The sequence below is a fragment of the Caenorhabditis briggsae genome (genome assembly GCF_000004555.2).
Source record: "Caenorhabditis briggsae complete genome, chrIV, whole genome shotgun sequence".
Taxonomy (NCBI): Eukaryota; Metazoa; Nematoda; class Chromadorea; order Rhabditida; family Rhabditidae; genus Caenorhabditis; species Caenorhabditis briggsae.
In genome coordinates this window covers 5,569,587-5,583,105 of record NC_013487.2, presented here as the reverse complement: position 1 = coordinate 5,583,105, position 13,519 = coordinate 5,569,587, and the positions used below count along the sequence as shown (strand labels likewise).

The 13,519-nt window shown below is 38.5% G+C and overlaps 1 protein-coding gene across 1 annotated transcript in view; it reads left to right on the top strand.

Moving 5' to 3' along the window:
• Positions 1-7,231: 7,231 nt before the first annotated feature.
• Positions 7,232-13,519, top strand: part of Cbr-lam-1 — a gene marked incomplete at both ends in the record, with an annotated part of 11,073 nt that continues 4,785 nt past the window's right edge. The window contains 8 exons of the mRNA XM_045235296.1: positions 7,232-7,354; positions 7,412-7,530; positions 8,734-9,201; positions 9,396-9,721; positions 10,140-10,300; positions 10,938-11,326; positions 11,418-12,647; positions 12,744-12,983. Coding sequence (XP_045096932.1) covers positions 7,232-7,354; positions 7,412-7,530; positions 8,734-9,201; positions 9,396-9,721; positions 10,140-10,300; positions 10,938-11,326; positions 11,418-12,647; positions 12,744-12,983 — 3,056 coding nt within the window. The remainder of the gene's footprint in view (positions 7,355-7,411; positions 7,531-8,733; positions 9,202-9,395; positions 9,722-10,139; positions 10,301-10,937; positions 11,327-11,417; positions 12,648-12,743; positions 12,984-13,519) is intronic.

Here is a 13,519-nt window from a genome sequence, read left to right as displayed (position 1 = left end):
TGTTTTCAAAGACAATACCGTAAAACCTGTGAAACAACATTTTTTGATGAAAGATTGCTCAATTTTCGGTGAAATTGACAGATTTCCATGAATTTTGAATAAAAATTTGTCTAGTTTTTCGGTGAAAAATTACGGGAAAACTGACCGGAAAAATAGAAGGGCCCCCTCTAATTGAAGGGCCCTTGTAATAGAAGGGCCCTCCGGAGGTACCTTGGAAAAATAGAAGGGCCGGCCTTTCTAATACAGGTTTTCCAGTATATTGCACCAATAGATTCAGCGTTTGTAACTGATCCTACGTTAATCTTACTTTGAAATAGAAACAGAAAAAACGGCAGATTTTCAGTAAGACCATACTCCTAGCTTAGGTCCTAGGACCGTTTGAAAATCGAAATTCAAAATTTTTAATTTGGTAACAGGATAAAATCCAGAACCCGAGCGACTAAAAAGCTTGATCAATTCATGTGGTAATCTGAAGCAACATGTTTCGAATTTCCGAAAATTCTGGGAATTTGAAGTTTCACAATTAAGTCTACTAGTGGGTGAAAATCCAAAAAATCGAATGTATTAAATTCCAGTTTAAAAACTGAAAGAATCGAAAATTCTAGAAAAGCATGTAGTCTTACTGAAAATCTTCTGTTTTTTTCTGTTTCTATTTCAAAGCAAATCGAACATTGGATAAGATACAACAATTAAACGGTCGAATATTGTGTATTTGAAAAAACTGTGATTTTAATGATTCAGCATAATGATAAATTCAATTCTAAAATTTCGCGCCTTTTTCGATGGAATGCAGACGACCCAGCAGTTCATTTTAAAGCATTCGCGTCGGTACTCAGCGCGCTTAACTACTGTATTCGCGTTAGAGCACATTTACTTTACGTTCTAAAAAAACGCACCGTGATTTTGAGGCGATAAAAATTTTGATCGGAATACCCCTTTAATAAAATTTTCAGAAGTTTATAGAATCAAAATTGCGATTCTAGTACATTGAGTCCGTAGAGAACAGCGAAAGTTCCTATTTTTATAAAATTCTACGAGTTCGAATGTTCGCGTCACTTTGGATCTCAGCGGACTGAGTCAGTTCAGAACGTCGGACACTGAAACTTCAGTCTTGAAACAGGAAATATTCGAAACTAAACTATAACAAGAGAAAGTTTGACAAATTTATATGAAACGATAAAACAAAGAGACTTCCAAAAGTCTTCCAAAAGACTGGGAATTTGAAGATTTACAAGTTCTTGAGCGGCGGTCCAAAGTCGCATACATTAAATGTCAATTTTGAAATGGAAAAAATTCGAAAAGTTCTAGAAAAGCACATGGTCTTACTGAAAATCTGCCGTTTTTCTCTTTTTCTATTGCAAATTTAGTTGAACATAGGACAAGTTGCAAACGCTTAACTTATCGGTCCGATATGATTTATATTTGAAAAAAAACTGGGATTTTACTGTTTCAACATTATGATAAATTCAATACATTTTCTCGGGGTCTTGATAGGTCCAAAACGCAGCGATAATATTCCAAAGAAATAGTCTGAATTTTCGGGGTCCCGATTTCTGTTCCGAACATCTCTGGTTACCAGGGCTGTCGAAAATGATGGCCGGCCGCGGCCCAAAAGCCGATGGGCCGGAAGGCCGCGGCCGAAAGCCGGCCTCGGCCGGCCGGTCGTGCGGGGCCGAGGGAAACTTCATTCGAAATGAAAATGCTCACCAGAACATGAAAAATCGGTTAAAATTAATGATTTTTCAAATGGGAGTAACTAACATAAAAATAATTATTTTTGTGACTCAACGGAACACTAGAGAGACAATTGAATAGAAGTCATAATTTGTAAATTCCGAATTTTTCTACATTTTTCCATTCTTTTTCAACATTCTTATTTTCGAAACTACTTGTCAAAAAAATCTGCTCAAAATCAGAAAGAAAAGTTAATTTTTTTGTTGAAAATCCAAAGTTGCGTCATAATTTTTTTGGACGACGGCCGGCCGCGGGGCCGGGGCCGTATTAAAAAAGTTTTTCAGCGCGGCCGGCCGGCCGCGGCCGGCTGTTTGACAGCCTTGCTGGTTACATTATGTTTCTAGAAAGTCTTGAAACTCGAAAAAATCTATTTCACCATATCCTGAAAATTTCCTGTACATAATTTTTATTCATGGTCCCCGAAATCCATATTTGGAATGGTCCCTCGAATCAATACGAACAACCTGTCTCACAAAAAAAAAACGGGACCAATACCGATGCAATGCGAGCTGGCAGTCAATTGCGCAATAGATATATTTGCCAAGTGTTCTTGTCTCGACGTCTTACTTGTCAGTAATTTGTATGTGTGTGTGTGTGTTTGGCCTGGAGAACTTGTAGGGATCGATATTATTTTTGGCCGAAGGTCCCACAAGGAAAACTACCGTAACCTAAAATATGTTTATTTGCCGGGTTTATTAAATTCGACTTTCGTGCAAAAAAACAATTTTAGGTTACTGTAGTTGGACCTTCCGTCACTGTACCGGTCTTAAGTCTATTACGTTCACACTGAAACCAAATTTTCAATTCTTCATTCTATAAATTTCTTCCGATCTTCCACTTGATCAAGCTTCATTGAAAGTGACTCATCTCATTCCAAAACTCATTTTTCTTCTTTTTGCAAATTCTCTCTTGCTCTTCTCATCTTCCAATCAATTGCAATAAAATCCCCTCTCTCAGAATTCCCTCTCTCTAGAAACACTCACTAATGAATTCCGATCACTTCTTTCATTTTTTGCTCCGATTCTCTCTGCGTCTCCCATCTCCCCAATACTATCCCCCATCTCCTAAAAACTTATCTCTTCATTTTCTTCTCGCGGTCCCTCGCTCTACTCGCCAACAGAGGTCACCCCCATCCGCCCCAAGAAATTGGTACAACGATTAGAGAGTGTGTGATCTGTGGAGTGTCAACAGAGAATCGGAGCATCTGTCGATTGGCAATAAGGGGTCAGAGAAGAAGAGAGACAGAAAACTTATCTTTCTTCGTCTTATTCACCCCCCACCAACGACTGCCCGCCAGACGTATCGGACCTTAGGGGCCAGCCAGCAGAGTCGTTGTTTGTTTTAACCTATGTCGTCTTCTCAGCTATCTCATCTCTCTGCTTATGTTCCAATCGACCTCGTTCACGTACAAACATACTTTATTTCTCTCTGTCCCTAAAGGTTACTGTCTCTCTGTCTCGTTCTCCGCCATTTCTGACCCATTATCACTTCTTGATGAGATGATGATGATTATATTGTTTGCGGGTACGCGCGGGGGGGACACAACTTGTACAAACTTTTCAATCGCCGCGAGAACGTTCGCTCTTGTGCAATTTCTTTGATTCGGATCATTTTAATAATATTTTTTTTCGCCTATTAGACTTTTCCGGTTGAGCTTTTTCGAAGTTTCTTTTTTAAAATTTTCAAACTATCCGAAGTGGTATCTTCGTCTTTTAAAGCTCCCATTCACGGCTCAGGGATGCGAACAAAAACTATAAGATTCATTTTTGACAAAAAAATCCTGTTTCAAGTAGCTGCCTAGTGCCTCCACTTTCCTTATAGTTTGATTTTCTTCTTATCGAATTCAGTATATAAGGAAGATACTTTCCCAAATATCGAGATAATCCAAAGTGTTAAAAATTTGGCACAAAATCAATTTTTTTTGAATTTTCGTGTCTGAACAACTTAATCCATCATTAGGCTCATATTTTCAATTCTCACTGTTTCTTGTGGTTTGAATCATCTTCATCTCTTTGGGTTGTGCAATGTGGAATCGCATCATGAGATACTAATTTCAATTTTCCTTTAATTGTCTCTCTAAAAGGAGAGGAAGATTTCTCCCTTTGCGCCTAATCCTCTCTCTCCCTCTCTCTCCTCGATTTCACATTTTAACCTTGAATGATTATGATTATGAATAGTCTCTCCCCCCGCGAGATCATTGATAATGAACGTCTTCTATCTTTCTCTAATTCTCTTCGAGATCCCCCACTCTCCTGTGTTCTTTCATTCCATCTCATTCCCTTCTCCAGCGACATCACGATTGTAAAAGTGTACTACAGTCTCGAATGACCCTATCTGTTCCTTCAATTTCATTGCAATAAGATCTCTAAATAACAGCTGCCCACCAGAAACCTTCTCATTCCTCAATAGACCGCCCATTATTACGTTTTATGATAGGGGGTTCAGATGACGTAATTTAGATTTATGTGTGTTATTCGAGTGCACTTTTCAATGATAGTGTTGAGCCCTAAATCTGAACAAACTCAAAGTTGAAAAACCATTGTTGCACATTTTCGGTTTCAAATAGTGGGCTGAAAGTTATGTTACCATCTGTAAACTATTCCATTCCAGATCTGAAATTTTTAATTTTTCCAATATCAAAAAATGTATGTTTCATATTTTCTATATCCCTGGTTAAAATTAGGATTGTCAATGAGAATGTAATGACATTTTTTGAAATTACTGCTATTGAGAGAGTACCACAAAATACTTCTTTATTATTACTTTTTTAGTGAAAGATTTTTTTCCGAATTCTCAGAAATTTGAGAGTATACTAAATATAACAAGATTAGATCTTCAATGTGATTGACAACTATTTCATACAACTCCTAGAAGTGAGATAAGCGGTTTTAAAGGTAACAACTCTCATTTCGGTGCTATTTTTAGGGTTTTTTGTTTTTGTATGTTCTGAACTTTTTAGAGCAGTTGGATATATCTGGAATACGTTTTCAGAGCTCTAAACCCGACTGTTTTTCTCTGAATAAGTCAATTTGATACCTTTTTAGTGTGGTAATGTATGTCTCCATAGTTCAATTTTCTACTTTATCTCCTCATTTTTAATTCTTTTTCAAACCGTCAAGTTTGAGTTCAATTATCTTGATTTTTATGCAAAATATCAAAAATTTTTTATGTTTTTTGTATTTTTATGCAAGATATGCAAGATAGTTGACCGGAACCGTAATAAATTGGCTCAAATTTGAAATTTAGGGGGTCTTTGTATTACAGGTTTTACGGTATTTCAAAAACAACCCTCCCATATCATAATCCAGCCATCGTAATAAAGTATGATTTTTTGTTCTCACAATGTAACAAAAATTTTTACAGTTCCCTATTCTCCTCAAATTGCATTATATTATGAAATCACTGATTTTTTTTCCATCGGTTTGACTTTTCTGCAATTATCCGGCTCCTTTACATTTCTATTTCTCCTCCCATCCACCCATCCATTTTCTGTACCATGCACAGACTATCCATCGTGCCCCAGCCCTCCCCAACATGTGCTCCCCAGCTGTGTCTTCATCTTCAGAAGACCTGAACAACCATCCTTCTTCTTCTCCTTTCCCTCTTCCAATGCACTTTCTTCTACCACTACCTCAACGACATTTGTTGCACACAGAGTCCTATAGATTCGATAAAAAATTCGTGGGACGTCGTAAGACGAGGGCAGTGAGAGAAAAAAAGAGTCATTTGTCTTTCGGGTTGGGTTGAGGTCAACTCGGCCAGGATTCTCTAAAGAATCTATCTAGGAGAGTTTTCTAGAACTTTTTTCGGTTTTAAAATGCAAAAAAAACCTTTCAACGCTTTCAAAGCATCAGGGCGAATTTATGAGAATTTTGAAACTGCAAAGATTTCCCTTGAAAAAGTTTTTAGCAGCAATTTTGTGTTCTTTCTTTCAAAATGCTTTTATTTTGAGTCAATACAGATTTTTCAAAGTTGTAGTTTTCATTAATGTTAAGCTTTGCAACACTTATGGAATAATGTTTAAGTTGCATAATACAGTTTAATAATAAACTCCTTGAAACACTGAATTATTTGTTCTAGGATTCCTCGCGATTTACAAGGGAAGTCGTTTTAGACACCGGTTGAGAATTTGCCCAAACTTTTGTCATTAGTACTTTTGGGCACGCTGATAACAGAACTGAACTCAGTTTTTTCCACCCCGGCCCTGTGAAAAAAGTTATGAGCTCTGAAAGTGGTTTCAGTGCTATTTTCTCACTTTTGGAGTGAGTTTTTGAGAGGGATTATAAGAGTTTTTCGAGGTTTTCTGAATGTGAATCGTACTTTCGAATGTTGCTCTACAATCTTGGAAAGTTTTCTCATTTTTCAAAAAAAATTTTTTTTGGCAAAAAGTCGCCATCGGGTACCCCCTTTGCATTTTTTGCGATTGTTCGAAAAATTTTAAAATGTGCTAAAATGGTTTCTAAACGAATAGAACCGGTAAAATGAGTCTTCTCACAGAATTTGGTAGTCTATATTCTTTTGGAAATCACAAATATGTGTTTTGTTTCGAAACTTCAATAGATAATAGTTCTTCGAAAGTTGACTAGAATCACTCAAAAAGTTCCTAATTGGATAGTTTCTGATGTATTTTGCTTTCTTCCAACCCAAAAAAATGAGACGATCTAGGGAATTCGGACTTATTATTCGACTAGCAAAGACTTGGAAGTGTTACTTCCAGAAATTTTTCAGAACATATACCAGTATTTTTCGAATCTTATAAAAATTATTACTTGTTCCAAATAAATTAGAATTTTAATTTTAAAAATTTCAAACAAAAAATTTACACAAGTTTTTGACACTTCCAGAGGGGTCAGAAAAAAAACCAAAAAAAAGGGAAAGGTATCGAACCTGACCCTTGTCAGACACGTCCGTACCCTCCTCACCACTATACCACTGCTGGCTGCTCTCTCCTCTTTCCTCAATCAATAAAAGGGGAAGGCGAGGCGCCCAAAGGCGCTTAAAAGCACGTTAAAGTTTCAGACGCAAATTTTCAGCAGCTGGAGGCCGGGGTGGAAAAACAAAAAATGACACCATGTTAAGGGTATACTTGTTCAAAATTTCAAAAGATTCTCAACCGGTGTCTGAAACGACTTCCCTTGTTAGAGAAACACTGGAACAAAATCCTGGTTACAACATCAAGATAATTTTGTCAGTTAACCACATTTTGACACCTTTCACCAGAACCGATATGAATTGACTGAAAGGTGAAAGCTAGAAGTTGTTTCTATTAGTGTTTACGCTAATTTTTCAAAATTTTGTACTGGTATAGTTCAGCCGTCGGTTATTTCTTTCCAGCCAAATGAAATTATAATAGTCTAGAAACATTAAAATTTTCAATCCAGGCTTCAACTAGTCATTTTTCTAAATATCTTGTTCTAGACTTAGTTGATAAATGTGATCATATAATCCTTTTTCATTACAACTCGAACCGAATTTCTCTGTTTCATATGATTGACAAATGACTTTACTCACCATCTGTTTAATGGGAGCTCGATACCTCTTCCTTTTTTCTCTATTTTTCTGTTTCAGTCTAATTGTATATGTTCTAAAAATCTTTATTTATCGTTACTTTTTCAATAAAGTAGTCTAAATTTTGAAAGCAATATCTTTTATATTTAATCCCTTTAAAAATTTCCAGGTCCATCCCATCTCCTCAAACGAAACCAAATCGCATCGCAAATCAAAATGTTGCGATTGCCGCTTTGGTGGCCAGCGATATGGCTCTCGGTGCTCATTATATCCACATATACCCAACAAGCATCTCAACCACAACAAAGCGAGGATCGGTGTCAGGATCGATCGTGCTACCCCATCACTGGTAACCTTCTGATCGGTCGTAAATCTCAACTGAAAGCCTCATCGACATGTGGTACACAAGGACGTCAACGCTTCTGTATTGTTTCCCATTTGGAGGAGCAGACGAAATGTTTTTATTGCGACTCGAGAACCGAATGGAAGCCACAAAGGGAGCCATACCGATTGAGTCATCGGTGAGTTTTTTTTTGGGAGAATGAGAGAGGGAGAGAGTGATGGGAAATATAAAGTGTAATAGTGCGATAGATCCAAGGGGGATTGATTAATAGATGGCACCAAGTTGCACTCTTTTTTAATCCGGCAAAAAAAAGAAAAAAGCATTTGATCTTGATCGAATTCCGAGTGCTTTAAAATTAGCAATGAGCAAGATTGATCGCCAGTTTTTTCATCCTTGTATTATGGCTAGCGTTTTTTGAATGATGGAAATCTTGAATATGAAATATTTAACAAGAATTTGAAACCGAAAATTTTCGAAGAAGAGGAACTTGTGAAAAGAATTTTTAACATACTTGTAACGGGCCGGGCCGGACCCTTATGTGGTTTTTTCCGATCAAAAATTTTTTTCTAGTTTTTTCGATCTTTTTCGATCGAACAGACAAACAATCCAAAAAAACAAAAAAAAATGGAGACAATTTTATTGTGAGCTCAAAATTTGGCTCAAAAATACAGGTTTTTTTATGAACCTTCCGGGCCGGGCCGGAATTTTACAAATACGATTTTTGTGTTCTACAAAATTTTTCAGTTTGACAAACATGTTTCGAAGACGAATTACAAATGAATAACGATTCATGGGAAGACTATTTTGTCCAATTTTTTGAACATAGTTTTTAAAAAGAAACTTTTGCTTCAGAACTAAGCTGACAAGACCTTTACAACTACTGATTGCTTCAAAAACGGTTGTGTATAATGAGATTCTGGAACGGAAAACTTCCAAAAAAAAAGGACACAGAGAGTGGCAGAAAAATCGGTTTCTATCGTAAACCTTCCAGAATTATGAACAAGATTAATACTGGTGTTTTCGTCATTTTCGAAAACATGTTTGATGGAAATCTGAAATATGAATAATTTAACAACTATTTGAAACATTCGAAATTCCGATGTTGTGAAGCTTGTGAAACAGCAATTTTATAAAATTCAAACTTTCAGAATCGAAAACGTCGTCACCGAAGTAATGGACGACAAGAACCGAAACTGGTGGCAATCCGAGAATGGTGTTCAAAACGCAACAATTCAATTGGACCTGGAAGCAGAATTCCATTTCACTCACTTGATTATGACATTCAAATCCTTCCGTCCAGCTGCTATGATTATCGAAAAATCAGCGGATTTCGGAAAAACGTGGCAAATCTACAGATACTTTGCGTACGACTGTGACAGCAGTTTCCCAGGAATTCCAGAAGGACATCCGAAGAAACATACAGATGTCATTTGTACGAATCAGTATTCTGATGTTGCCCCATCGACTGGAGGAGAATTGGTTTATAAGGTCATCTCCCCACATATTGTTACCGAGAATCCATATGCTGACGAGATTTCGACATTGTTGAAGATTACCAATTTGAGATTCAATTTCACAAAATTGCACACTCTTGGAGATGACTTGTTGGATTACAGGTAAGTAGCGTTTGGAGACGACAATATCGTATGCTTACACTTTGAGCTCAATTATCTCATTTCTTAAAAGATAAATCAAAAATTAGTCAGCTGATAACATGTTTGTCATGATATCAACAACATTTCGATGGTTCTCACAGAAATTGAGAATTGAGCTTACTACCGTGTTGAAAGCAACAATGCGAAAAATTCAGACCAGAAATCGACGAGAAGTACTACTACGCCATCTACGAAATCGTTGTTCGCGGTTCGTGCTCTTGTTACGGTCACGCCTCCAGATGTATTCCAATCGATCCACACGCCAGTCCAAATACCGTCATGGAGCGTCCGGATATTGTTCATGGACGTTGCGAGTGTATGCACAATACAGAAGGATTGAATTGTGAAAAATGCAAAGCTTTCTATAATGATTTGCCATGGAGACCGGCTATTGGAGATGAGAAGAACGAGTGTAGACAGTGTAATTGTAATCGACATGCATTGGGATGTCACTTCGACAGAGCTGTGTATGAAGCTAGTGGTGAGTAATATTAGGGAATTTTGTGTGTCCATACTAAAGGCATACTCTGAAACTGGTCAACAACTCTCATAACTTCGCCGGAGTTGTTAAAAATCTGAACTAGAGATAAGCAGAATTTCTTCTTCTGGATTTCTTCTTCCGGATTCTGAAATGTTCTATTCCGCTCATCTCTGATTCGAATTAAAAAAAAAAAAAGAAACGGCTTTATTAAAAAATTTTTTGTAGGTACTTTTTTGAAATAAGTTACAACAGACGAACAATGTAAAAACTGTGTGGTTTGTTTATAACTGAAAGTTTTGAGACAATGTTTTTTTCGTCAAGAAAATGCAAAGAATTTTCGCAAACGTGTCACCTTGAAATTGACGTTTTGAAGTTTCGCTTTGAACAACATTCTGAAACTGTCATTCAATTTTTTCAGGATTCGTGTCTGGTGGAGTTTGCGACGACTGTATGCACAACACCCAAGGAAAGAACTGCGAACAGTGCAAACCATTCTTCTATCGTGATCCAAGACGTACCATCGACGATCCACATGTCTGTTTGCCATGCGAATGTGACAAAGCTGGATCTCAGAATAAGGTAAGCGATTCGGCTTATGATTTTATTAATAACGAAAAACTGGGTTATTTTATGCGAAGCCAATGAAACAGTGATGTTTTTAAAGCCCGTTGAGCTTACTTAACTGCGAGTTTTGGTGCATTGTAGTATCCAACATACTTTTATTTTTGAAATCGAAATTTTATTTTTTCACAAGGTTGATTTATGCATTAAAGGTGGGGGACAGGAGATTTTTCGTAGTTTTTTTGTAGCTAGAGTATGCATTCTACCGTCACGGTGTACAACGCTTAATGTCACTCTGCGTACAGCTGTCGTCCTCACCTTTATGAATGCAATCAGGCGCCGGCTGCCTCTTTGCCCGCGTGGCTCAGTCGGTAGCGGCGCCGCACCGTCAATACTAGTCTCGACAAGTTCAACTCCTCGAGGGGCATATTTAAACGAAATTTCGAGAACATTATTTTTTTTTCATGTCCCCCCACCTTTAAACGAATTGTTGAAACGATTCATCTTGAAAAAAATAACTTTTCAACCCCTACTTTACCCTCATCCCAAACAAAAATGTTGTACGTTCCACCGAGGCCGCATTGACAATTCTGAAATCAAAAGCTGCGCCTCGGACAGCAGCCTTGATCCCATTTCAATTGTACTCACTTTCCAGGGAATCTGTGAGGGAGAAGAAGACGCCGAGCGTGGTCTTGTCGCTGGAAAATGCTACTGTAAAACGAATGTCGATGGAAACCGATGTGATCGATGCAAGAATGGATACTGGAATCTCACTGAAGCCAACATCGATGGATGCGTTGCTTGTACTTGCAATCTGTTGGGAACTTATAACAACGAAGGATGTGATAAGTACACTGGGATGTGCACTTGTAAGAGATTGGTCACCGGAGAGAACTGCGATCAATGTCTCCCAGAACACTACGGGCTCTCGGAGCATGTCGATGGATGCAAGGCTTGTGATTGTGATATTGGAGGTTCTTATGATAACTCTTGTGATGTTTCTACTGGACAGTGCAAGTGTAGAGAAGGATTCAGTGGAAGAAGGTGGGTTACTGTTTCGGATAGTTTTCATAATTTAATTCATTAATTGATTGGGGATAAATTATCTTTACTTTTAAAAAAGAAAAAATTCCAGATGCGAAACTGCCGACTCCTCATTCTACTGTGCTGATATCACCCACTATGTCTACGAAGCGGAGTATGCTAATCTGACTCGTGGAGAAGTGAAGACCCGGGAGTGGCCAACCCAGACACACGAACAGACCTGGACTGGAGAAGGATTCGCTCAAGTCAGCGAAGGATCCATTATCACTGTGAATCCAATGGTCGAAGTCTCCCAAAAGTATAACATCATCATTCGCCACGATGGAGCACGTGACCCAGTTGGATGGGAGAACGTTCAAATCACTGTGGTTCGACCAGAAGCTGAAGGAAGTGGATTCTGTGCTGATGCACCACCATCTGATGACTTTTTGATTGCCAGAATCTACCCTGGATCCAGATACATTGAAGTTCAACCAGCAGTTTGCTTGGAAGCTGGAGTACAGTATGAATTGAGAATTCAGTTCAACGAGAAGAGAACCAACTCTCATCCACAAGAACGTGCCGCTGCTAACATTCTCATTGACTCGATTCTCTTGGCTCCGCCCACTTCTGAACTTCATATCTTCCAAGGATCCGCTAGAGCTGAGCAACATCTCACCGAATACAATCGCTATCAATGTAGACATCTCGCTTTGTCTCTTTCACTATTTAAGGATCAACGGAACGAAGTCTGTGAGAGATATGTGTGTCCAGTGGCTGCTGCTCTTCTCAATAAGACGAGTGAATGTAATTGTGATGCTACTGGATCCGTCTCTGGAATCTGTTCCGTTCATGGAGGACAATGTGAATGCAAACCAAATGTTGTTGGAAGACGTTGTGACCAATGTGCAATTGGAACCTACGGATTCGGACCAACCGGATGTAAAAAGTGCGATTGTGACGCTGTTGGATCCCTCGGAAACGACTGTGACAAACAATCCGGACAGTGTGTTTGCAGAGAAAAGGGTATCTATGGAAGACAGTGTAATCAGTGCCAGCCTGGCTTCTGGGGATTCCCAGAGTGCAGAACTTGTCAATGTAACGATCACGCCAACATTTGCGATCAGTCAACTGGAGCGTGTATCGAGTGTAGAGACCTTACCACTGGACATTATTGTGATAGATGTCAAGATGGATATTATGGAGATCCAAGATTGGGAGTTGGTATTCCATGTAAACCATGCCCATGTCCAGGAGGGCCAACCAGTGGATATCAACATGCTGACACCTGCTATCTGAGAAATTCAGGAAACAACACTCAAGATATTGTTTGTAATTGCAAGTGAGTTATGGTTTTTTCCTACTGTTTCAGATATATCTGGAAATCAAAGACATTTTTTAATTTTAGTATTCTTTGCAAACAGCCAAGTACTTTCAGATCCGGCTACCAAGGAGAACGTTGCGGTGAATGCGCTCAAAACCATTGGGGATCGCCACGCGAGGTCGGTGGAACTTGTGAACGATGTGATTGTAATGGAAACATTGACATGTCGATGGAAGGAAGTTGTGATGCGGCCACCGGAGAATGTCTCAAGTGTCTTCATCATACCGAAGGAGCTCAGTGTGAGCATTGTGTTGATGGATATTATGGAGATGCAAAGTTGAAGAGTTGTCAGAGGTAAGGGTAAAAAACGGAAATTTTTGGACAAGGCTCTGCAAATCGCGGCCGGCCGTGAATCTGGTTGTGGCTAGGTTGCCGTGGAGTCATGTCTCTCAATAATACCCAGAAACTACAAACAAGGAAAGGTTGTAACTGGGGGTATGGAACTTTGATAAGGTAAGAGGCCTACATATATCATTCCAAAATTGAGATCATGGCCTTTTCAAATACGTATTTTGTTTTTGCTGAAGTGCTACCAGTTTCAAGAAAATCAAGTTTCAAATTTAGCTCAAATTTGAGTCTAGTTGCTCTTTAGCAAAAAAAAACACATACTTGAAAGTTTTGATCCCAGTTTTCGAATGATACCGGCCTCTTATCAAAGTTCCGTACCCCAGTTACTATCTTCCCTAGTAAGTTGGCTGCACCGCCGTATCCTAGCTATCCCGGAAGTACCCTAATCAAAATGTTGATTTAGGACAGAATGTTTTTCTATTTCAAAAAGTCTCTATTCAACTCAAGCAGGGGATCCTCTAGAGTAGACCTGCAGGCATGCA